At 47.9% G+C, this 25,920-nt stretch overlaps 1 protein-coding gene across 1 annotated transcript; it reads right to left on the reverse strand.

Moving 5' to 3' along the window:
• Positions 1–11,664: 11,664 nt before the first annotated feature.
• On the reverse strand, positions 11,665–14,818 carry LOC130833518 (cystatin-C-like). Its single transcript, XM_057703237.1, has 3 exons — positions 14,591–14,818; positions 12,581–12,694; positions 11,665–12,025 (listed from the first exon to the last, which is right to left on the reverse strand). Exons 1-3 carry the CDS (start codon positions 14,816–14,818, stop codon positions 11,942–11,944), a joined length of 426 nt encoding a protein of 141 aa, XP_057559220.1. The 3' UTR covers positions 11,665–11,941.
• Between the last annotated feature and the right edge of the window lie 11,102 nt (positions 14,819–25,920).

A 25,920-nucleotide genomic window follows, 5' to 3' on the forward strand; every position in this document is an offset into this window, starting at 1 on the left:
GGGAATGAGATAATATGGGTCAGGGTCGGGAGGAAACTTCTGTGTGGGCTTGTCTTCAGAGTACAGTTGTTTGATTGTACTTATTTAATTTTGTTGAGGATTGGAAATGTGGCCAGAAATTTTGGGGGATGGGGAAGAGTACAGGCAGAAAACATTTGGTGGTTTAGGTCAACTGTAGCTTTGGGATGAGTTTTCTAAAAGCAACTTTATTCAGATATAATTTAGAAAATATTGAGTTTCACACACAGGTTGGAAAAGAATTTCCAGACAGAAGGCAGGTAGGAAAATAGAGTTTATTAGACAGAAGGGACCTGTAAAGGCAGCGGGATGACTTCCTGGCAGACCAGGGATAGCTGACCCTTTCATGGGTTTGTAGCCAATTTTTATGCCCTCAAGACAAAGAAAATTCTTGCTAGGAAAATGGCATTAATCGATTGGTCAGTGAGCCATAAGGCGAAGGGTGCCGTTAGGTGATAGGCCAGGATCCTGTACGTTGAATACCTTCCCTAATATGGGGTCAGCGAACCTAAGTCAGGAAACACAGCCTAAGTCAGGAAACAATGGCTGCTGGGGGTCGAGCTAATTCCAGAATTGAGTCGCTAGGCCATAAATTAACTTCGAATTGTGACTTCGTTATAGGGTGCCACATTTCCCCCTCTTTTTGTTTATGGGCCAAATCTTTGGCCCCTTTAACACCCTGATCATGACTAGCTGTCTACCTATGCCTGTCTTGGGCCATAGAGACCCAGGTTATTGGGGAAAGGGGCGATGACCACCCTGGCTTCCTCATGCTGGACAGGGGTGTCGTGGGGTCCTGGGTCCCAATGCCTGCTCTCTGTCAGGGTGTATTTACAGAGGGAGATGAGAGTCCATGGAATGATAAGGCAGATGTTCCAACATCATCCGTGTTCCAACTGGCTGGTATCCGTGTCGTAACAACATCTGGAATTGAATCTTTTGAATCTGTCGGGAAATGAACTTAGATAAAGTATTAATAATGCAGGGGCCAAACAACAAAACTAAGGAACCGGGGGGCCAAAGCAAGAGTAAGAACCAAGTTACATTTGGTAACAGTTTTTGATTCTGGTCCAGATAGAGTCAGTGCTTAGGTTGTCCTGTCCGAAGGAGTGGAGCCATTTGGCATGGTCATTGATGTTTTAGATGTCCTTTTTATTAGCCCAGTGTTTGATGTAGGCATAACAGACCCAGTTAGAAGTAGTTGGAGGAGTGACCACCTGAACTTTAATAGACAAAATAGATCTTAACTTTTTTCGCAAGACAATAGGACTGAGTCCCCATCTAGACGTGGCACTTTGAGAAGCCAGTTGTCTACATTTGTCCAAGTAGGTTTTCACTTTTGATGTGGTATTAACACATAAACCAGAGCAGGTGTCATTGTGAGTGATTTTAGTGTTTCTCTAGATATGAGAAGAGGCAAGAATGAGGTTCATAAAAATCCTTATCTGAGGGCTTCCTAGGTGGCGCAGTGGTTAAGAATCCGCCTGCCAATGCAGAGGTCACGGGTTCGATCCCAGCTCCAGGAAGATCCCACATGCCGCGGAGCAACTAAGTCCGTGTGCCAAAAAAAAAAAAAAAAAAAAAAAAAATCCTTATCTGAAAATATCTAACTATCTGAAGGCCTGCTCTGCCAGTTATTCCCAGGGCACAGAGTGCCTTATTTCTGTGTTCCACCCGGAATTCCTTTCAGGGAGTGTTGAAGGTCAGCAGTTACAGCAGCTCCTGATTTAAGATTTTGCTGAGGCAGAGAGCAAGTGCCAGTTTCCAGTCAGCAGGACCCCTACAGAAATTTGACCATGCTTTGGGGGGCATTTCATGACCATTTTGCCCCATGGTGCTAGGAATGCTCGTTCCCAGGTCTGGTAAAGAGTCCACTGATAGGCCACTCAGTGTGCTGTTACTGGACTAGGCCTTCTGAGTACCCAAGAGCCTCTGGACCACCTGCCTCGTCTCTTAAGGTCCAGGAAACGATTCCCTCTTGCTGCTTCTTCTCATATCTAGAGTTACACCGTTATGATCTTTGATCTCATATGGGACTATATACCATCATTTTATCAGAGGCTCAGTCACACATTTAGTAACGTAAGAAATAACGACTTTGTAAAACAGGCAAAGAAAGAAATAGTATAGCTGGCGGTATTAGTGAGGTCATAGGTGAGAATTTAAGAACTTTCATTAGGTGCAGCCCATCATATCTCCAGGTTGTCTGGTGTAGTCTGCTCTGCACAAATCCTTATATTTAAGGGAAATCGTATAGGCTGCCATTGTTCATAAGGCACTTAGCAAAATGTTTGCATGTTACTAGTATCCTTGGCATAGTCTAATTGTTTCTTTAAACTTGAATGACAATAGCCTGGTTGTTAATCTCCTGGTTGTAGACCGTGGAGCATCTGCTCTTTATCCAAAGACAGATTGTGAAGTTAGGCTTCAGAAACAACCTTAGAGTGTCTCTTTAATAACTCAATTAAATCTTGTAACAGTATAACATCACAGTTAGGAACTATCTGGGAAATGAGTTTTCGCTGTGAGGACATCAGCCCTGTAGCCAGGAAAGGCTTTAACCCTTCAAATAAAAAAAATGAAGTTTGCCAGGGAGCCGAGAAAATCCAAGCGGCCGTCTTGCATTTCCCATAGCCCTGATTGTTTACAGCTATTGTTTACCCATTTTGAATTCCCTGATTTAGGAGTAGACTATTGCCATGTTTTAAGGACATCAGGATGGCAAAAGTCTGACAATGAGATGCTAGTTTTTTTTAGACGCAGAGTGAGTTTTATCTACACATCATCGTCTTCGTAGATCATTGTGAAATAATATTTATTTAACCAAAGTAACAAAAGATCTTGAAAGCAAATATAAATTACTTAAAGGCAAGGCAACTCACACACTCTGTTATCAAAGGTGGCATTCCAAGAAAACTTCATTTTCTTAACAGAGAGAGAAAATCAAATTTCAGTCTGATACCAGCTTACTGTTAATAACAAAGTTTATTTACCTAATTAATTTTAATTTAATCTTAGAAAGTCCTTTCTATAAATCTTGGAGAGGCAGTATTTTTGCAAAGGCATTAGAGTGAAAGTATAACTGTCTATAATGATAAAAGGCTTAAAAAGGCACATTTAAAATCTGATTACAGTGCAAGATAAAGTAACTTGGTTACTGCTGTGACATGCAACGCTTTCAGATAATAATTGGAACTATGACTGATAACATCTTACTAGAACATTTTAGAATTTTAAGGACTCCATATTATTTCTAGAATATTTATATTAGTAAACAATCACCATATCATATCAAAAGGGTTTAGAACACTCAGTCAGACAGGATAAAATATCTCAGTGTGGCACCAAACACATTTATTAACAGTTCTAAACCTTTTGGTTATCTGTAAAGGGAAGCCAATGTTCAGTAATTGACATTTCAATATCTTGTTTTATTCCTAAAAAGTTCACCCAAAGCGTTTATCTCATTTGCATTTCCTTTCCTTAAAAGTTTCTTCACGTTGAGTTATTTTCATTGCTGACAAATTTGTAACAGATTGACTTAATGTTGATGACTTTAAAGACATGTCTGTATCAATTAGACCCACAAACTTAAACATTAATTCCAGGTATTAATCTAGTATTGAATATTTCCCAGTTCTTGTGAACCTGAAATTTATTTAGCTCAATTTTTCCAGTATTTGGAAATGTTTCATTTGTAAGCACTTACTTTTAGGCCAATTAAATAGAGCTCATTTACAAATTAACCTCAGCAATATTATCCAAAGACAAAGAGACATACACTGAGACATACATACATCCAGGCAGATAGAGATGTCATAGTTTCCTGTTTGAGGTTTAAAATGCCTTTTTGCCTCTTTTTTTTTTTTTTCTTCTTGACTTGAAGTTTCACTAAGCAGCCTAAGGCCAAAGTCTCTGGCAAAGTGGGCTGTGATGTATCCCAAGGACATGATAAGAGTTAACTTCAAGCTTTCTCCTAGGCATATTTTTGTTCTCTGGGGGTCAGAATTTTGAAAAAAAAAAAGTATTTTAACAAGCTAGCTTTCTCAAATTGCACATGTCAAAAAAACCGGTCTTGCAATTTCAAAACAAAGTTTTATTTTAGCCAATTTTCTCCAGAGTTTGAAGAATATTATGGCGATCAGTGTCAAAAATCATCTCTCCTTTTTGTAGTCATAGTTTCATAGCTAAAATGTAGACCAAATAGTGCTCAAATTGGGCCTAATAACAGAGGCAGACTGGTTGATAAAATGTTGTTCCAGCAGGCTTGGAGTTGACGGGATGGTGGACAGGTAAGTCAAGTAGCGAGTCACCTAGGAGATCTGATGAAGAGGGAGACAGGGGTTGGGGGGACAAGGCAGCAACAGGAAGGCACATGCAGCATGAGTCCTTCAGATTCAGATTCTGACTCAAGGCCATAAAAGTCTGAACATAAGGGGCCTCTGAGTCCTTTCCTTGCTTTTGACAAAAGAGATCAAGTTAGAGAATTTAGAGTGCCATTAAGAAGCCATCATTCTTGGTCCCCCAGTTTATATTGGGGCCAAGCCATGTTACAAAAGAAAATGAGCCTCTTCTTTTTGAGATTGTCAGGGTCAAGTTTTTTCCAGTTCCTGAGAATGCAGTCAAGGGGTGAGTCTGAAGGAGGCTCTGGATACGTACCAGAACCCATCCTTAGCCTTACGCCGTAGAATGGAGGTACTGAGGGTCACCGGCCACAGAAAGGCCTCCCTTTTGTCCCAGTGAACCCTCCATGCGACTAAGGCACAAAAATGGCCAACCGTCCCAACAATGGCGTCTGATGGTGAGAGGTGACCCCTGAGTGTGCGACTGAGGCACAAAAAACTATGCGTCAAAGGCATAAACTGTATGTCAAAGGCACCATGCGTCTCTGGCAGGGAAAAAGGATAGAGAAGAGATTCTCAGGAAACAACCCAGAGACTCACCATTTAGCAATTCTCCAAAGCATGGAAAGGCACTCTCGAGACAGCTCAGTGGGCACTTAGTGTTCTTTACATCAGTCCAGACAGAAGGGAAAGAGTGAAAGCAGCAGAAAGGAGAAGACTGAGGAACCTGCCTTGCAATGCTGCAAGGCGAAGGCAGTGGCCGGGAAAGGGATGCAGTGTTTTTCTTATACCAATGTGTGCCTCACGTTGCACGGAAGTTGTCTTGATTGGGGCAGATGCTCTAACAGCCTGGTCTGTTCCGTGACCCCCTTATCCTTGCACAGGAGTCTTCAAGCGGCAGGCGCCCTAATGGCTTTTAAATGCCTGACCCATGCCTGCACAATGTCAATTGGCCTAGTCCTCAGTTAGAAGGAAGATAGAGGGACCCTCACCCGCGCTGGGCAGCAGTTACTGGGGCAAAGTGAGCTGTGAAGGCTTCAGAACACACCAGGGTGTGGCCCTGGCCAGAGTTCTTCCATTGCTTCCACAGCCACTCGCCTGTTCACGGAGAGTCCAAAGCAACGAGGAGAAGAGGTGGCGGAAGAGATTTTCCCCAAGAGGGAGAGTTCCCGTATGGGCCACCAAGATGTTGATGTCTGACCACGGGTTGGAAAAGAATTTCCAGACACAAGGCAGATAGGAAAATAGAGTTTATTAGAGAGAAGAGATGCTGTAAAGACAGGGGGATGATTTCCTGGCAGACCAGGGAGAGCTGACCCTTTCATGGGCTTATAGCCAATTTTTATGCCCTCAAGACAAAGAAAATTCTTGCTAGGAAAATGGCATTAATCGATTGGTCGGTGAGCCATAAGGCGAAGGGTGCCGTTACGTGATAGGCCAGGATCCTATATGTTGAATACCTTCCCTAATATGGGGTCAGAGAGCCTAAGTCAGGAAATATAGCCTAAGTCAGGAAACACAGCCTAAGTTAGGAAACAATGGTTGCTGGGGGTCGAGCTAACTCCAGAATTGAGTCGCTAGGCCATAAGTTAACATCGAATTGTGACTTTGATATAGGCTCCACACAAACCACACCATTCAACCATGTAATGTGTACAATTTTGCGGTTCTTAGTATATTCACAGAACTGTCCAACTATCTCCACAATCTAATTTTATTTTATTTTTAATTTTTTAATTTATTTATTTTATTTTTTGTTGTGCTGGGTCTAGCTTGCTGCGAGCAGGCTTTCTCTATTTGCCATAAGTGGGGGCTACTCTGTTGTGGCCCTCGGGCTTCCCATTGAGGTGGCTCCTCTTGTTGCAGAGCTTGGGCTCTAGGTGCCTGGGCTTCAGTAGTTGTGGCACATGAGCTCAGCAGCTGTGGCTCAAGAGCTCTAGAGAGCAGACTCAGTCGTTGTGGTGCACACGCTTAGTTGCTCCGTGGCATGTGGGATCTTCCCGGGCCAGAGCTGGAACCCGTGTCCCCTGCATTGGCAGGTGGTATCTTGAGCACTGCACCACCAGGGAAGTCCTCCACAATCTAATTTTAGAACATTTTTATCACCCCCCAGAGCAACCCCCTACCCATAATGGTCACTTCCACCCCTTTGCCACCCCCAGCCTTGGGCAACCACTAGTCTATATTTTGTCTCCTTAAATTTGCCTCTCTTGGCCATTTAGCCTAACAGAATTATACAATATGTGGTCTTGTTGATGACTTTTTTCAAACACAATCTTTTCAGAGTTCACCATGTGGTAGCATGGATCAGTACTTCCTTCTTTTTATTGCCCAATCACATTCTCTTGTATAGATATATTACATTTGGTTTACTTGTTTATCAATTGAAAGATATTTGATTTTCCCCCTGTTTTTGGATACTATGAATAATGCTGCTATAAGAATTCATGTATAAGTTTCTTATGGTCACGTTTTCATTTATATCAGTATCTGCAGAGGAACAGAATTGCTGGGTGATGTGGTAACTCTATATTTAACCTTTCGCAGCTGCACCATTTTATCCTCACCAGCAATATATGAGGATTCTCACTTGTCATGGTCTTTCTTATTATAACCACATAGTGCGTATGAAGTGATATCTCAGTTTGATTTTGATTTGCGTTTCCCCAGTGGCTATTTTTCATGTGCTTATAGACCACTTGCATGTCTTCTTTGGAGACGTCTGTTCAAATCGTTTGGGATTTTCAAATTGAGTGATTTGTCCTTTTAAAATTTTAATTGGGTTATATTTTAATTTTTAAACTCGAGTTAATTTATTTAAAAATGGGTTGGTTGTCTTCTTACTGAGTCCTAAGAGTTCTTTATACATTCCGAATACATGTTCCATATCAGATACATGATTTCCAAATGTTTTCTTCCATTGTGTGAGTTGAGTTGTCTGTCTTCTTTCTTGACAGCATTGTCAAACAACAAAACTAAAACAATTTAGGAACAAGCTTGATGCTCTTTATTCAAGGGAAAACAATCCATGGGCTGGGGGAGGACAGTGGCACATTCCTCTCGAGGGATTCTGGGCGAGAGTGAGTTTATAGAGCATTGGAAGCAGCGATGTGGAGATGGGGCATGACTGGCTGGGGTTGCAAATCTGACCTTGTTTAGAAAGATCAGAACAGGGAAAGAAGCATGGAGCCAGACGTGGTTTGGCGTCTGCGGACTGGCTGAAGGACGGTCTGTATGTCTGGTCACGTGGAGCAGTTACGAGGACTGTGAAGTGCGGGCTGCTGATGTGGCAGCCCCGCCCTGGGCTTAGATGTTTATTTCCACAGGCTCTCCCTTTTGGTCATCCTCTTGGCCACTCCCGAGGTTTGATCAAAACCACTGGCCTCAGTGTGAGTCAGTTACCATTGCCTCTTTGGGTCTCCGTGTGGTGTTCAGAGGAGAGGACACCAAGCTCATCTTCTAGGAGCCGATATGTCCTCTGTTCTCTTGCATCTTTCTAGTCCACACGAGACCAACTATCGCCTGGTCAATGGCTGCCCCCGTGCATTTAAAACGTTCGAGAGAATGCAGTGTATCAGGGAGACAATAATTATTATTAGCAAGAAAACAATGCCCATGGTTTGGAGAGCACTCCTGAGCCAGGCTCCCCAGGACCCAAACCAGCTGGAATCAAATAAATCAAGAAATGATCCACAAGAAAGGGACACAGATCTTCTCAATGTACCGTGGTCTTTCAGCCTGATAAACCCATTGTCAGTGGAAAATATCAAAAGTCACACCTGCATCTAATACACCTAACCTACCAAACCCTGGAGTTCAGCCTGGCCTACCTTAAATCTGAGCAGAATACACACGTTAGCCTGCAGTTGGGCAAAAGTATCTAACGCAAAGCCTATTTTATACTAAAGTGTTGACTCTCTCTTGTAATTTACTGATACTCTCCTGAAAGTGAAAACCAGAGTGGTCGTCTGGGTGCAGAGGGTGGTACGCGTGTCGGCTGTTCACCCTCAGGTTCACGGGGCTGACGGGGCGCGGGGGCCGCTGCCCCGTGGCACCAGAGAGGATCAGAACATCTCTTGGAAAATTAAAAAAAATATTTCATCTAGAAGAATAAATACAACATATTAAGAAATAAAATTTAGAGAAGAATGAGGAGGACGGCTCTTACCTAACAGGTATGAAAACATTATATTTAAAATGGAGTGGCTGGTACAGAAAAGTGAACCCAGCTAGATTTCGCACCGAGATACAGACAGTGACCCCAGAGGTGGTGGGAAAGATAAGCCTCATCCTTTGAAGCAGTTCTTGGAAACCTCATAGGGAGAAAAAAAAAAAAAGGCTAATCACCTCTTTCAAAAACTGACATTAGACTCTTGTAAGACACCACCTAAAATTAAAGTCTGCTGACATTCTGACTGGAGACACGGGATGCATTTATGGGGCAAACTTCAGGGGCTGCATGTGTTGTGCGCTGTTCTGGGTGTTTACAGACATGAGCACATGGGATTCCCTTGACCCCACAAGGAAGAAGCTGCCCTGTCCCCCGCCACCCCCACCCCAGGGCGGCACCTGAGGCTCAGCACAGCACAGAGCTGGAGCTCACGTGGCCAGTGGGACGTTCCCCCAGCCTCTCTGGACATCACCCCTCTGTGCCTGCCCACCCCCCACACACACCTGCCCCGGACCCACCGCCATGTGACACGTGCCTCAAACACTGGAAGGTGCAGAGCAACAGTCATGTTCTCTTGCCTGGGGCGCTCAGGTGGCTGCAGTCAGGTGACAGCCGGGGCTACAGCCCCCCAACAGCCCGGGTGGGCTGCACATCCGTGTCAGACAACTCACCTGGCAGCAGCTGATACCGGCTTTGGTCAGGAGTTCCTCTCGGGTCGACCAGTGGGCACCCCAGGGACCTTACCGCGTGGTCCCCCCAGGGCAGGGGTCCAGGGAGCTCGGGGAAGGAAGCTTTCTCTGCAGCCTGGAGGTCACAGGGCCACTTTTTTGCAGTTTTCGGTGGAAGGAGTCACTCGCCCACCCAGAGTCAAGAGGCAGCTTACAGACCCCACCCCTCCATGCAAGGAGTGTCAACACTACATTTTAAACCACTGTAAATATAGTAAATCAATGACCACTCATCCAGAGCCAGGCACTGCCCCAAATCTATTTATATGAGTAGTTTCACTTAAACTAAACCCTGTTAAAGAGAAAACCCATAGCCCCCAAATGGTGCCACATGTGTAAAGTCCAGGATGAGAAACCTAGATTTAACACCTCACCTAACTGTGGTCTTGACCTTCCCCAGATATGTCATCTTAATCACAGCATGGGCTTTTCTGCTCTGCATGATGAGGTCGCCTGTCCTGTGGGGCCTCCCCATGCCCAGAGGAAGAAGGGGGAAGCTGCACAGTAAAACCCATGCCTTCCTGCTGCCCTTCCTCCCAAAGAAGGTGTCTGGGCCCCAAATAACCCTTTTCTTGCCCTGACATCCTTGCTCACCCTCCTTTCTACAGCAGCGTGCATGCTCTACAGCTCCTCCTTCGGGTCCCTCCATAAGATGCTCCACATTCATGAGCCACTGGATAAAGCCAGGACCTTCCAATTCACTCAGCTGAATTCTGCTTTTTCACCACACATATTTACGTTTAAAATAAATAAGCCTAAGAGTACAATCATGCAGTTGAAAGTTTCAGGGCTGTGCTTCCTCCCCAGACACACTGGTCTGTGTGACCTCTAGGTCAGGGAGCCCTCCCAGTCCCACCGCCCCACCCACAGCCCCACCCACTACCTGGGGGACCTGGGGTTGCCCTGACCTGAACCCTACAGCAGAGGCTGCGCAAGATGGGGCTGGATGGTGGGAGGAGCAGGTAAGCTGAGCAAAGCACACCCTAAGCCCCTGCCCAAACCTGCACAAGGAACAGGCCATTGGAAGCATCCCAAAGGGATGACTTTATGGGAAATCAGCCTAGCTGCTGGCTGCTTGGGTAAAGCCAAGCTTTTCCACCCAGGAGGAGAGTCTCTGCAGGCAGACTTTTGTCCCTGGCCACCAATTCTATGTCCACAAGTCACAGGACTCACTCAGGGCCCCTTTCCAGGCCCAAACCCAGTCAGTGCAAGGCCTATGGGCAGTGCTTCACTCCTTGAATCCCAAAACCCTTCTGTTAAGTCAAGCTTGCTGTGCGCTCGGTGAAGACAGAGACAGGGGAGGCAAAGCCATCGGGGCCCAGCGAGTCAGGGGGCAACAGGTAGAAGGGGACGGTCCCCATGTTCTTCCTGGCATCTTGGTTCTAGCTTTGCAGCTGCAGCTGTGGCACCTGGGGTGCCGGCTCCAGAGCTGTCTGGGTGACGTCCGTTTGCCTTCTGTGGTCACCCCAGCACAACAGGAGGACTGGTCAACGATGCCCTGAGCGTGGTAGGTATCTGGGAACAGCCCCCTGGGCGGGCAGCCTGTGAGGAAGTGTCGCCCTTCGGAGTGAATGGTCAAGATGAGGACAGTGCAGGGAGCAGGGCGCCGGATGGGACGGTTCCCAGCTTGGGGCACTAAATATTCACTCTGCTGCAGAACGATGGTGACACCGAGGTGGCATTCCCCATTAATTAAACAGTCCTTAGGAAAAGAAGAAAGCCCACTCTGTGTCTTTGGTTCTACACCCCTTACAGGGCACTCTGCGCTAAGACTTGTTTTACCTGGGAGCCCAGAGAAGGGCAGGAGGGGTGGAAGCTGGTAAAATCCTTGAGATTCCACAGCTCCCGAAATGTACCCGAGAAGGCTCTGGGTCTCATGCTCCCACTCCCAATTCCGACCTCGACTGACCTTGAATCTGATGGGTACTCCCCTCCCCACTCCTGTCACTTACACGTACTTTAATTTCAGTCACTGTCTCTTCATAGGTGCCCAAAGTTGTTTTTGGACAGATCTAGACGTAAATCATTACTTATTTTGCTTCTAGGGAACGTGAGGGGTGAGACTCACCCCAGGAGTCTGATCAGCTCTGCACATGCACAGCCCCACGGCCGTGCCCCAAGCCTGGGCTCCATCGCACAGCCTGGGCTCCATCACACTCCCCAGCCTCCGGTCCAGCCCCTGCACATGGTCTGACTTTTTTGCAAATGCAGCAGCCAGGTCTCCGGGGTCCGCAGCTTAGGTCCCCTCTGCTCCCCTGCCTGATTACCAGGAATGGGCAGAGCTGAAGGCCCGGCTCCCCTGCCATGGATGCTCCCCCCACCCCACCTGCCCTCAGAGCCAGCGCGACGGGGACCTCCACAGAGTAACTGCCTAGGCTTTTCCCCTTCACTGCCCGGGAGATGGAGCAACTCAAGGAGTAGCTTCTGTTACGTTTTTATCAAGCAAAAGAGCAGAGCACGGGCATTTGGTTCACTTGGAAAGCAATTAGAAGAGAGAAATGAGTTAGAACCCCTTAGCAGTTCAAAACATGCCCAAGGAGGCTTCTCTGTGTGTCTGCTGGGGCGGCACACGGAGGGCAGGTCCACCAGGCGGGTCACCTATTGGAGGTGTAGGCCGCTCTGGGGGTGGGATGGGGGCCATGGGTGAGTGGTGGTCAGCGGCCTGCTTGATGCCCAGTCCCCTATTCATTCCAGCAGTTGTACTTCTCCAGGGACATGGAGTTCGTCCAGGAGTCTATGTAAACCTGGAAGGTGCACAGCTGTTTCTAGGAAGGGAAGAGAGGGAGGGTCAGTCAGGGTTACAGTTAAAGAGGAAAGTGCACCACCACCCAGCCCCTCCCCAGCAGGCCAGCACTGAGACAGGTTCAGAGCGAGAATCCAGGGACTGGGACCCAGGTCCAGGAAGCCCTCCGCAGAGGCACGGCCTGGTAGGGGTGAGAAAGGAGTGCAGCGCTTCCGGAGGCCTAGACCCCAGTGGAGAATCAGCCAACCCCCGGGGGAATCTGGCCTTTGGTAAGAGGGTGGCATGACAGGCAGGTTACAGGCCTCTAATTCCCTCTAATCTGACTCCGGGGGTGGAGGGAGCGGGTGAGGCTGGGATTAAAGGGCCCTTTCTCCCTCCCCAGCAAACACCCGCAGCTCTGTCCTCCATCCCGCAGGCAACAGATCCCAAAGCACACGGTGCCCCAATTCTGGGTAAAACCCCCTATAAATCCAGAGCAGCCATGTTCACACACATATCCTTCCCCCACACCCCCGGCCTGCACCCGGGATGCGCCCCCACGGGTATCCCCAACACCCTGCTCCCATCAGACACGTACCCATACCAGCATTGGATCATAATTAACTCCACAATTGTCCAAGATGGGCTGGGACTTGGTACATGAGGTTCGGCCAATCTCCACATTCAAGAAGTACGTTACTCCGGGGTTTACCTGGACACGCGGAGAGCAGAGGCACTTACAACACGTTCTTCCCACCGCGCCCACGGGCCGCCAGAGCCTCACCCAAGAAGCACAGCTGCCTTCTGATGGCTGCTGCACCCCAGGCCCTCCCTGGAACTAGTTTACCAGCCACTCCAAGGCGTCTCCCACAGGGACACAGAGGGGGAAGCCAGGGACCAACATTCTTACTGGGTTCAGGAACAGAATGTGCAGCTCCGAGGAGCCAGCCAGGGTGCGGGCGAGCACCTGGCCAGCACCCAGAGCCAGGGCGGGGACTGAGCACAAGGTGGTGGCCCTGTGCCAGAGCCCGCACTGCATCCGCAGCAAGGCTGCTGCCTGGTGAGTCCACTTCAGCGGAACTCCAGTGCCCAGTGCGGAGCCCACAGCAGCCCACTCCCTGGATGCAGCCCAGGTTTATTTACTCCCTCCTGAAACAGGAGGAAACGAGAGCGTCTCATTCATGCACGTTTAGGCCAATAAAAGACTGCCTGGAAGGCCTTCCTCCTAAGTGTGATTTCTGACAGGAATATTTCTGAAGTGTGTCACCTACTGCGTGTCTTTTACACTTGCGATTACAGAACAGAAGTGAACTCTGGCCTCACACAGGCATCCCAGACACGCCTCGTTAGACCGTGGAGAAGCACAGGATGAGGGGCCAGTGACCAGGCTCCAGACCCCACCTCGGGGAACCATGATCCCTGTGCTGTCAGCCTCCCCATGTGGCCCATGGGCTCGTGTCACACTGGAGAGGAGCAGCTGGCGGGGACCTGGTGAGTGGGCAGAGCATGTCTGATCAAAAGGGGACAGCACCAGCCCCCTGCTGCAGGAGGAGACATGGGTCTGGTCTTGACCCAGCTTCTGAAGTTTCAAGAGAAGGTGGCAGGGAGCCCTACGGCTAGCATGCAGGACCACACTCTTGGTGCTGTGTGGCTGCATCCAGCTCTCCAAATGGATGCAGGCCGGATGGTCTAAATCCTAGCCTTCCTTCAAGAACCACAGCAAGGCCCTGTAGCCCTTCCTAACTCTCCCTCCTGTCCTCTTCTCGACTGTGATGATGGGCTCCTTTTCTGGCCAGAACCCCAGGCAGGCTGGCAGAGGCAGAGGTCAGGCTGTCGCGACGGTGTGCCCATCTCAGGCAAGGGTGATATGTCACAGCCCAGAGGCTGCTCCCATGGATGTGACCTGCAGGCAGAAGCAATGTATGAGGGTGAGTCACAAATTATCTGCAGTCTGGCTGCAGACTCACCCTCATACATCCCTACACAGCTGCCTGCGGCGACGTGGTGGATCAAGCAACTATGGCAACTTTCTGACATTTGAAGAATCCTGGTGAAGAATCTCCCGCAATACTATGTACTATTTTTGCAAGTGCTTTGTAAGTTTGAAATTATGTCAAAGTAAAAAGTTAAAAGGAAAAAGTGCTTAAGTGCTTTCAGGGGCAGAGGCAGGAGGGCAGCCAGGTGTGGGTCTGTTTCCCCCTTGCCTGTGGTCATTTAGTTGACAGCCCATGCCAGGCCAAACCCCTGGGTGCCAGAAGCCTGGGCCCTGACCCCAGCGCCCATCCACAGAGCCGGCTGCAGGCGCCGGAAAAGGCCAGGGGCTGCACCTCGGTGAAAAGTGCGTCCTAGCCCTTGGGGGGCCTCAACGGGCTGGGGGCTGCCTTCCCGTGAGGCACTGGGGGGCTGCAGGGGCAGGGCAGGTGACGTTGTGCAGGACATGCCTTCCTGAGGGCGGGCCTCCCGCATTCAGGGCCCCCTGGCCCTGTACCTCTCTCTGGCAACCAGCCCCATGCCCCCTCCCCCGCCCCCTCATCCCATCCTGGCCCTGTGTTTCCCCTCCCCGGCCCCCACACCCTAGGCCCTGAGCTTATTCCTTGAAGGAACGTACCAGCTTGCGGGCGGTCACCACGCTCAGCAGGCGGTTATAGAACTCGTCGTTGATGGCCTTGTTGTATTCGCTGATGGCAAAGGCCACGGCCCTCTGTAAGTCCTTCTCCTTCTTGTCCGCATCCACTGGGACTTGGGGGCCCTGCCCAGGCACGGGGCTCTCGGCCAAGGCCAGGGCGAGGGCCAGGGCGGCCAGCAGGAGCAGCGGGGCGTGCGGGGACCTGGCCATGATCTCTCGGAGGCTGACAGGGCTGAGGTGGAGGGGCGATCCGTGGAAGCCAGCACCACCTGGCCAGCCAGCAGGCCTTTATTCCTGGGACCGCCTCAGATGGCCCCGGCCCCGCCCATCCTGGCTCCTCCCCTTCTGCCGCATCCCCACCCAACCAGGCCCTGGTTCTCTGCCCTAGGCCCGCCCCTCCTGCTTCTGTACCCTTTGGATCTCTCTCACTCCTTCCTAGTCCCCGTTGTCCTCCTCCAGTCCTGGTCTCCCCCTCTGGCGCTCCTCAGCCCGACTCAGCCTGTCTCGCAGAAGGGGTCACCCCTCGGGGCCGGCGAAGCTTGTAACCCGGAGCTCTGTCTCCTGGTCTGAAAGGGGCAAAGGGCGTCTCGGCCCCCGGGCTGTCTGAGCGCCTGGTCAGTGTCTAGGAGTCCCTGCCCCACATGGCTGTGGTTTCCCAGACAGACCAGAGGAAGACGTCGCCTGTGACCTGTCCTGGGGAACTTCTTAGCCAAACATAAATGAATTACCCTTCATTTGGGAAAACCTCATCGGGTTCTCTTTCTCACAACTCACTAATGTATTCAGCCAGCAAACCCTTCTGGGGCTTCTCCCTGGCCAGGAGGTCTGGGGCCTGCAGATGGAGTGTGGGTGGTGGAGCCGAGGTGTAGGGACTCAAGGTGATAGAGCCCCGGGCTGATGGAGCCTTAACGCGAACCCATGCGTAACTGCATTAGCTAGGAGACGCATTAAACAGAGCAAAAAGAAACAAGGGTATGAAAACAATACTTTTTATTGAACCCAATATATCCAAAATATTATTTCAACATGTACAAGCAATCGTGAATAACATGTTTTACACTCTTCTGTGTGTGTACATTTTACCCTTAGAGCAGGCGTCAGTGCGGACCATCCCCATCTCCAAGTGTCGCTGTGGCACTGCCCGGCCCACTTTGGGGGGGGTGGGGGTGGGGGGCAGTGATCAGTAATTAAGATCGGGGAGTGACGGGGGCTCTGTAGGAAGTGAAGGGTGAAATAGAGATGGATGCCAATGGACACCAGTCAGGGATGCCTCAGAGACGACAGGCATTTAGGCTGAAACCTACCTAAAGGGCAACAAGTCCTGTGGGCACAGGGAAGAGCTGGGGAAGGAGCACCAAGGCAGGAGGAACAGACAGTGCAAAGGCCCTGTGGTGGAGCTGGGCTAGCCTGCTCTAGGGACAGGAAGCTGCTGGTGTTTAAGCAGGGAAGGGGCATGACCTGGGCTCTCACCCTGGCCACTGTGTGCGCCATACACCGTGGGTGGGGGATGCAGGTGGAGGAGTGAGGAGGACCCTGGCCTGGCCGGTGGGGGAGGGGCAGCCCCTGAGGGAATGAGAGGAAGCCTTGGGCTGCTCTGCCTGGCCCCTCAGGGAGCCACATGTCTGGTTCTGGTCCTCTGTCCACTGCTTGGAAACCTTCCTTGATTTTTAAAACTCAACTTGAATGAGGTGTGATGCACATACAATAAATGCCTCATTTGACGTGTCCATGCTGAGGAATTTTAGCAGATGCACACACCAGGACTTCCGCCTCACCAAGCTCTCGAGCATTTCCATTGCCCTGGAGTTTCCTCCTGCCTCTGCGCGGTCGTCCCGCACCCATCCCTGGGGGTGAGCACACAGCTGTCTCTGTGGACTCGGGCTTGGCCTGTTCTTGAACTTCCCTCAGATGGCCTCATGCAGTGTGGGCATCTGTGTTCTGAGCATTATTTTTCAGCCTCCTCTATTGTTGTGTTAACCTCATTAGTGGTTCTGCTTCCCCCTGGACTGAGAGGAAGTGGTCAGCTGGCTGCCCTGTGGGCTAGCAGACCCTCCAGCCCAGGACTGTGCAAGTCTGGGCTTGAGCGTGGCCCCGCGAGTGGAGGGGACGGCTGTTCTCTTACCCGCACCCTGTGTGCCCGCAGCTGACCCAGTGACCCATGACCTATGGAGATGGTGGCAGAAACACCAGGAGGCCTCTGGGCCCTTGGACACTCCCAGAGCCCTTGTGGCCTTGGGGCTGGAGCAGCAGGAATCTGGCATGGAATCCAGAACACTGTCTGTAATGAATATTCACATTCAGTGTTTCTGGGACCCTGTTGCCCGAGGCTTGGTTATAACTGCAGGGGAGGGAAATTGTTCCTTATACCCTTCTAGGTTCTTTGGCTGGTCTAATAATTAAATTGCCATAGACAGATGAACAGGACAAAAATAAATTTAACTGTATACATTTAGGAGCCCCATAAAGATGCGACACAAAGGCAGTCAGGTAGTTGAAGCTTATAAGCTCCCCGCCCGCCCCGCCCCCGACCCAAGGAAAGGAATGAGGGCCTGGGGCTTCCAATGGAGCTGGGGCAGCTCACAGGAAGGTGAGACAAGGAGATGCTTGGGGATCAGATGTCAGCCCTACCATGCAGATGCTTTTTCAGATAGAAATGTGTCTCTGGTAGGGTCTCTCTGGTATCTAAATCCCTTGAGGCAGTCTGGAGGAGGTAAAAGCTTTTCCTGAGCCTGCTGAGTCTTGACTGTCTTCAGCTCAAAATACTCCGTGTGCCAAAGTGCCACATTTAGGGGTGGCATCTTCTGCCCCCCCCACCCCCCATCTCTCCCTGCTCTGACTCAGGAGCCTCTAGAAAAGTCATGGCCCCCACTAGGTGCAGCAGGGATGCCTTAGCAGTGCAGTGAGAGAGAGGAGGGCCTTTCTCAGTGAACTAGAAGAGAGGGGGGCTCCACAGAGCAGGGCAGAGTGGGCTGCCCCGGCCAGCACTTCTGATACTTCTGAGAGGCATGACTGTCTCTGAAGGGCAGGAACTGGTCCTCACCAGGGTTTCCCACCACACTGGGCAGCTGGGGCTGCAGCCCCAGAAGGGGTGCTGTGCAGACACCAGTGCAGTCCTCCTGTCTGTCATCGGGGGGAAGTCTGGGGCAGCAGAGTACGGGAGCAGGGTGGTGGCTGAGGGCATGTTGGGGTGGCCTGAACAGTGACACGTGTGGCTGGAGGTGGATTACAGTGGCGGTAGGCATTCGATACAGCGACATCTCTAATCCTAGCACAGGGTGCCCACGGGAGCCGCCCGAGCAGCCTGCATGACCGTCTGCTAAGGAAGGGAAGCCAGGACAAGGGTAGGCTTCTGCCCCAGCGGTGGGGATGACCTTGGCAAATGTCCCAAGTCTGGCGGGGCTGCCACTTTGTTAACCGTGGGGTCTGGGGCTCGGAAACACAGAGATGTGCAGGCTTTTGCGGGATGTGTAAGCACAGTGAAAAATGACAGAGCAGGCCATGCCCTGGTTTCTGGGGCCTGAGGCTCCCGGCATAAGCCAACAGGAACCCAGAGAGAAACAGTGACCTCAGGATGAGACCCGGGGTTCCGGCACCCAGCCACCGGGGCAGCCTGGAGGTGGCACGTCTGCCCAGGAGGTGAGGGTGTTTCCCTTGTGCCGGGTGAAGAACAAATGAGCCGGGTGAAGAACAAACCAGCCGTGTTTCCACAAGGCTGAGTGTGTGTCTGCTGATCTCGTGATGTGAGTTAGCAGAGTGAGAAATTAAGGTGAGGGGGTGACAGCAGTTCTCTGAACTCAGTAAACAATAAGAAGTGGGTATTAAATAATACTTCAGTAAACAAATGCCCAAGCACCTAAGACACCCCCCGAAGCGGTACATGGTCACATCAAGTGACCAACAGCTGAGATTCTCAACACAAGAGCTTTGAGCAGTTAAAACTTGGTGTCCACAGGGGTCGCTTAGACTGAGCACGTTGTGGGTTGTTGGGACATCTTAACACAGAAAGATTCGGAACCTCTCTTATGGGAGGCACGGGGTTCTGTGGGGTCGAGCTCTGAGGTCCCTTACACACACCTTCCCCCTGTGCCCCTTCCCCACCCCTCCCCTTGGGGAGACTCGGGGCTGCTTCTACACCGTGTGCCAGTGGGGCAAAGCAGTTAGGGCCCCTCCAGGGATTGCTGCCATGGCAATGGGACACCAGGATGCTGGCGCTAAAGGCTGTCGCAGCCCCCACAGAAGAGGCCAGAGAGCACAGCGGCCTGTAGCTGTTTTGCACTTAATGGGGGAGAAGAGAATCCTCTCGAAGCTTGTGCTCAGGTCCACGTGTAAAGGGCCCTCCTCGCCTTGTGTTGTCAGTTACCATGCATCCTCTTAGGTGGCACATTTGCCAGAGCAGCTCCAGCCTGTGTGGGAAGCGGCACAGCCAGGGTGTCCGGGCTCCCCCACCCCCGTCTCTCTGGGCCTCGGTCCGACCACGAGGACTGAAGCGTGGCTCTGAGCCACGTTGAGCCATCCCTTTGGCACCTCTGGGTGGTCAGCGTTTCCTTTCCAAATCCTTGGTGTGGTCACTGCTCGCCTTCCCTCCGGGTGTTTGTGCAGCCTTGCTGCTTTAGCCCTGTGCAGCAGGGTGGCCTGTTAACGCTGGCACCCTGGATGCTGGAGCTGGCACTCCCTGCCCCTCCGTGGTGTCCCCTGCCCCCCTTCCTGCCAGGCTCAGAGGACAAGTGTCGGAATAATATTTCTTTCACACGAGAAGCCAGGCAGGCCAGTGCGCTGCCCAACCCCAGGTTGTGCCTGGAACGTGGTGAAAATACTCTTGCCAAGTCTGGGCCTGTGAGCCCAGAAGAACCGAAAAAGGGAGAAGAAGGAGAGAGGCAGAAGGTGGGGTGAGTGCAGGGGAGGAGGGGATGCACGTCCCCAGACATTTGATTATGGAAATTTGCAAACAAACAACCAAGTTAGAAGGATTTTATCGAAAACGCCTAGGTACTCACCACCTAGATTCTACCACAGATATTGCACTTTACTTTATCATGGGTCGGTCCACCTGTCCTTTCTCTTCAGCCATCACTCCATCTTTCTAAATGCATTGCAAAGGGAGTCGTGGACATCAGTGTGTTTCACCCCCAAATACTTAGGCATGCAGGGCATTAACTAGAGCTTGATGTTTATTTACAGCTCTTTCATTTGTTGTAAAATTTACCTACAGTGAAATGCACAAATCTGAAGTGAGCATTCACTTGATCTTGACAGATGCATGGAACCCAAACCCCTATCAGCTCTTGTACTTGACCATCACCCCAGAAAGTCTCCTTGCCCCCCTTCCTTCCCAGTCACTTTGGGCTCCCACCCCCGGAGACAACGCATTAGTGGTTTTTTTTTTAAATATATAGATTAGTTTTGTCTATTGTGGAAGTTCATTGAATGGAATTCTACAGTATGTGGCTTTTTTTCCAATTGACTTTTTTTTGCTCAGCTTAATGTTTCTGAGATCATCCCTACTGTTTAAGTTGTGTTTCATAAGTCAGACTTTGACTTCACGGGAGCCCCTCCGGAGGAGTCTCAGGAGGGTCTTGGGCCATGGATGGCAGGCACAGCTATAGTGACCAGGACGGCAAGCCTTGGTTACTCAGAATGTTTGCTGCAGCTTCTCTTTTCAACCTGAAACAACTTCCTTCCCCTTTCCTCCCTGCCTGCTTCCCCCACCCGCTGCTTCCTTCCCTTCCTCACCCCATCCCCAAAGCTAGTTTTAATTTTTGAAAAAAAGATGCCGCCTTCAGTAGAGCAAAACCTGATTTTAAAAGACAAAGAGCACATGTTCCCAGTGCTTCCCTGTATTTGAAAATAAAAGTCCTTGTCTTTTTAAAAAATCAAATTAGTACAAGATGTGTGTTATACAATCAAAGAAAAGTGTAAAGAGGATAAGTTACGTGTGTACACGTGACTGTGCGTGTACCTGTGCGGACGTGAGTGCGTGTGGCTGGTCTTTACCTGGCTGAGGTCGTGTGATGACAAATTCCTGCCATGTTTTTCGCTATCATTATGTCGTGAATGTTTTCCATGAAGTGAATCATCTTTGAAAGCTCTGTTCTGCTCCCTATCCCACTAGTTATTCCATAGTTTAGTTTTTTCTCTAGTGCTGGATGTTTAGGCTGTTTTCATTTTTGTGTGCATGTAATGAGTGATACTGTGATGCACACTACTATAGGAAAAAAGTCTTGGTGTGTAGTTGGGATTGTTTTCTTCCTGGAACTGGAATTACTGAGTCACAGGCTACCAAGCTTTTTTTGGATACAGATTGCAAAATAGTTCTCCAGAAAGCTGTGCCTGACTCGGTCAGGTCCGTGGAGCAAAGAGAAAGTTGCAGTGGTCAAGCATTGTCAGAAGCAGCATTTTGTTCTTTCCTTTGAGAATATTTATAAGTGCAGTTGGTTTCAGTGCCCATCCACTCTCGGCTGGGACATCCTCCACGGCCACGACTCCCACTCTGTGTCTCCAGCACAGGGCTGCCTCCTTACCCCCGTGATAGTGTAATTTACACAGGGATGCCTGCTCTTCAAAGTTTCCTTTACTTCACCTCGCTTTTGTGAAAGACTTGTTTACACTAACGGAAGGAAATCTGAAGAGGATTTTCACTTTTACCAAAACATGCAAGAAGTGAAAATTGTGTTCAGCATCTGTTTCCATTGAGTCTTCACAGGGGTAACTTGCACCCCAGGAGTGGGAGTGGTCCCGCCATCTTCTTCCCTGGAACCACACTCAGCATCTCAGCATGAGCAGCCAGAGCTGTGAGCTGTGTCTGTGAGCATCTGGGCTTCATCTCCATTTAATTTGTGCATCTCTCAGCAAGATAGTTGCTTCTTCACTCTAGGCCATTTCATCTATTAAAGGTTTCCTAGAAATGCTCTACTTTTGGATATTGGGCAAAACCTGCAATAAGAAAGATATATTTGTCCTCAACAAAATACTTGCAAACAGCATCCAACAGCACATTAAAAAGATCATACACCATGATCAAGTGGGGTTTATCCCTGGAATGCAAGGATTCTTCAATATAGGCAAATCAATCAATGTGATACACCATATTAACAAACTGAAGGATAAAAACCATATGATCATTTCAATAGATACAGAAAAAGCTTTTAACAAAATTCAACATCAATTTATGATAAAAACTCTCCAGAAAGTTTGCGTAGAAGGATACTACTTCAACATAATAAAAGCCATATATGACAAACCAACAGCCAACATCATTCTCTGTGGTGAGAAACTGAAAGCATTCCCTCTAACAACAAGACAAGGGTGTCCATTCTCACCACTATTATTCAACATAGTTTTGGAAGTTTTAGCCACAGCAATCAGAGAAGAAAAAGAAAGAAAAGGAATCCAAATTGGAAAAAAAGAAGTAAAATTGTCACTCTTTGCAGATGACATGATATTATACACAGAAAATCCTAATGATGCTACCAGAAAACTACGAGTGCCAGTGGACGAATTTAGTAAAGTAGCAGCATTCAAAATAAATGCACAGAACTCTCTTGCATTCCCATATGCTAACAACGAAAAATCAGAAAGAGAGATTAAGGAAACACTCCCATTTACCACAGCAATGGAAAGAATAAAATACCTAGGAATTAACCTACCTAAGGAGGCAAAAGACCTGTAAGCAGAAAAGTATGACATTGATGAAAGAAATCAAAGATGATACAAACAGATGGAGGGATATACCATGTTCTTGGATTGGAAGAATCAACATTGTGAAAATGACTATACTACCCAAAGGAATCTATAGATTCAATGCAATCCCTATCAAATTACCAATGGTAGTTTTCACAGAACTAGAACAAGAAATTTTACAATTTGTATGGAAATGAAAAAGATCCCAAATAGCCAAAACAATCTTAAGAAGGAAAGGTGGAGCTGGAGGAATCAGGTTCCCTGACTTCACACTATATTTCAAGGCTACAGTGATCAAGGCAGTATGGTACTGGCACAAAAACAGAAATATAGATCAATGGAACAGGATAGAAAGCCCAAAGATAAATTATGGTCAACTAATCTATGACAAAGGAGGCAAGGATATACAATGGAGAAAAGAAAGCCTCTTCAATAAGTGGTGCTGGGAAAATTGCACAGCTACATGTAAAAGAATGAAATTAAAACACTCCCTAACACCATACACAAAGATAAACTCAGAATGGATTAAAGCATAAATGTAAGTCCAGACACTATAAAACACCTAGAGGAAAACATAGGAAGACCACTCTTTGACGTAAATAACAGCAAGATCTTTTTTGACCCAACTCCTAGAGTAATGGAAATAAAAACAAAAATAAATGAGACCTAATGAAATTTAAAAGTTTCTGCACAGCAAAGGAAACTATGAGCAAGAAAGACAACCCTCAGAATGGGAGAAAATATTTACAAATGAATCAACAGACAAAGGATTAATCTCTAAAATATATAAACAGTTCATCCAGCTCAATTTCAAAAAAACAAACAACCCAATCAAAAAATGGGCAGAAGACCTAAATAGGCATTTCTCCAAAGAAGACATACAGATGGCCAAGAGGCACATGAAAAGCTGCTCAACATCACTAATTATTAGAGAAATGCAAATCAAAACCACAATGAGGTATCACCACACACTGGTTAGAATGGGCATCACCAGAAAGTGTACAAAGAGTAAATCCTGGAGAGGGTGTGGAGAAAAGGGAACACTCTTGCACTGTTGGTGAGAATGTAAATTGATACAGCCACTATGGAAAAGAGTATGGGGCTTCCTTAAAAATCTAAAAATGGAATTACCAAATGACCCAGCAATCCCACTTCTGGGCATATACCCAGGGAATGCCATAATTCAAAAAGGCACATGCACCCCAATGTTCATTGCAGTACTATTTACAATAGCCAGGTCATGGAAGCAACCTAAATGTCCATCAACAGAGGAATGGATAAAGAAGATGTGGTACATATATACAATGGAATATTACTCGGCCATAAAAAGGAATGAAATTGGGACATTTTTAGAGACATGGATGGACCCAGAGACTGTCATACACAGTGAAGTAAGTCAAAAAGAGAAAAACAAATACCATATATTAACACATATATGTGGAATATAAAAAAATGGTGCAGATCAACCAGTCTGAAAGGCAGAAATAGACATAGATGTAGAGAACAAACACATGGACACCACATGGAGAAAGTGGGGGGGGTTGGGGTGGGATGAATTCGGAGATTGGCATTACCATATATACATTACTACTAAGAAAACATTATCAAATTGTACATTTTAAATACATGCAGTTTATTGTATATCAATTATATCTCAGTAAAATTTCTTAAAAAGAAGACAGTATGGTACTGGCACAAAAACAGAAATATAGATCAATGGAACAGAATAGAGAGCCCAGAGATAAACCCAAGCACATATGGTCATCTTATCTCTGACAAAGGAGGCAAGGATATACAATGGAGAAAAGACAGCCTCTTCAGTAAGTGATGCTGGGAAAATTGCACAGCAACATGTAAAAGAATGAAATTAGAACACTTCCTAACACCATACACAAAAATAAACTCAAAATGGATTAAAGACCTAAATGTAAGGCCAGACACTATAAAACTCCTAGAGAAAAACATAGGCAGAACATTATGACATATATCAAAGCAAGATCCTTTTTGACCCACCTCCTAGAATAATGGAAATAAAAACAAAAATAAACAAATGAAACTTAAAACATTTTGCACAGTAAAAGAAACCATAAGCAAAACAAGAAGACAACCCTCAGAATGGGAGAAAATATTTGCCAATGAAGCAGCTTACAAAGGATTAATCTCCAAAATATATATGCAGCTCAATATCAAAAAAAAAAAAAACCAAACAAACAAATCCAAAAATGAATGGAAGACCTAAATAGACATTTCTCAAAAAAAGCCATGCAGATGGCTAACAAACACATGAAAAAATGTTCAACATCACTAACCATTAGAGAAATGCAAATCAAAACCACAATGAGGAATCATCCAACACCGGTCAGAATGGCCATCATCAAAAAAAATCTAGAAACAATAAGTTTTGGAGAGGATATGGAGAAAAGGTAACCCTCCTGCACTGTTGGTGGGAATGTTAATTGGTATAGCCAATTTGAAAAACAATATGGAGTTTCCTTAAAAAACTAAAAATGGAATTACCAAATGACCCAGCAATCCCACTCCTGGGCATATACCCAGAGAATGCCATAATTCAAAAAGACACATGTACTCCAGTGTTCATTGAAGCACTATTTACGATAGCCAGGACATGGAAGCAACCTAAATGTCCATCAACAGATGAATGGATAAAGAAGATGTGGCACATACATACAATGGAATATTACTTAGCCATAAAAAGGAATGAAATTGAGTTATTCGTTGGGAGGTGGATGGACCTAGAGTCTGTCATACAGAGTGAAATAAGCCAGAAAGAGAAAACCGAACAATTCATGCTAACATTCATATGTAGCATCTAAAAAAATGGTTCTGATGAACCCAATGGCAGCGCAAGAATAATGATGCAGATGTAGAAAACAGACTTGAGGACACGGGGTCGGGGGTGAAGGAGAAGCTGGGACAAAGTGAGAGAGTAGTGTTGACATATATACACTACCAAATATAAAATAGCTAGTGGGAAGCTGATGCATAACACAGGGAGATTAAGTCAGTGATGGGTGATGACCTAGAGGGGTGGGATAGGGAGGGTGGGAGGGGGACTTAAGAGGGAGAGGATATGGAAATATATGTATAAATACAGTTGATTTACTTTGTTGCACAGCAGAAACTGTCACAACAGTGTAAAGCAATTATACTCCAATAAAAATATGAAAAAAAAGAAAAGAAAGATATATTTGGTCTCCATCCCCGTTTCTGGCACAGAGTACTTAAAACTCCTTCAATTTCCTAAGGGATGAGAGCATAAAGGTGTCTTCATTATGTACTGAGGTGACTTTTGGACCTCCACCCAAGGCTGGGGGCTGGTTTCCAGGGGATCCAACCATGTAATTAGAGGGTTGGAAATTTCAGTCTCACCACCTCCGCCGACCCGGGGTTGCGGAGGGAGATGCTGGAGGTTGAATCAGCCTTGAGACTGGTTTTGAAGTGGGTGGGTGGGTCCGTGGTGGGACTGAGCCCTTACCCTGTGGGGTCTGACATCATCTCCACATAGACAGGGTCAGGATTGACTTCAATTGTAGGACGCCCGGCAGGTGTCCAAGCGTTGCTGGCTGTGGGGAAAGCTCACACCTCTGTGCTGGTGGCCAGAATCAGTAATCGGT

The sequence above is a fragment of the Hippopotamus amphibius genome, chromosome 12 (genome assembly GCF_030028045.1).
Source record: "Hippopotamus amphibius kiboko isolate mHipAmp2 chromosome 12, mHipAmp2.hap2, whole genome shotgun sequence".
In the NCBI taxonomy this organism is placed as follows: domain Eukaryota; kingdom Metazoa; phylum Chordata; class Mammalia; order Artiodactyla; family Hippopotamidae; genus Hippopotamus; species Hippopotamus amphibius.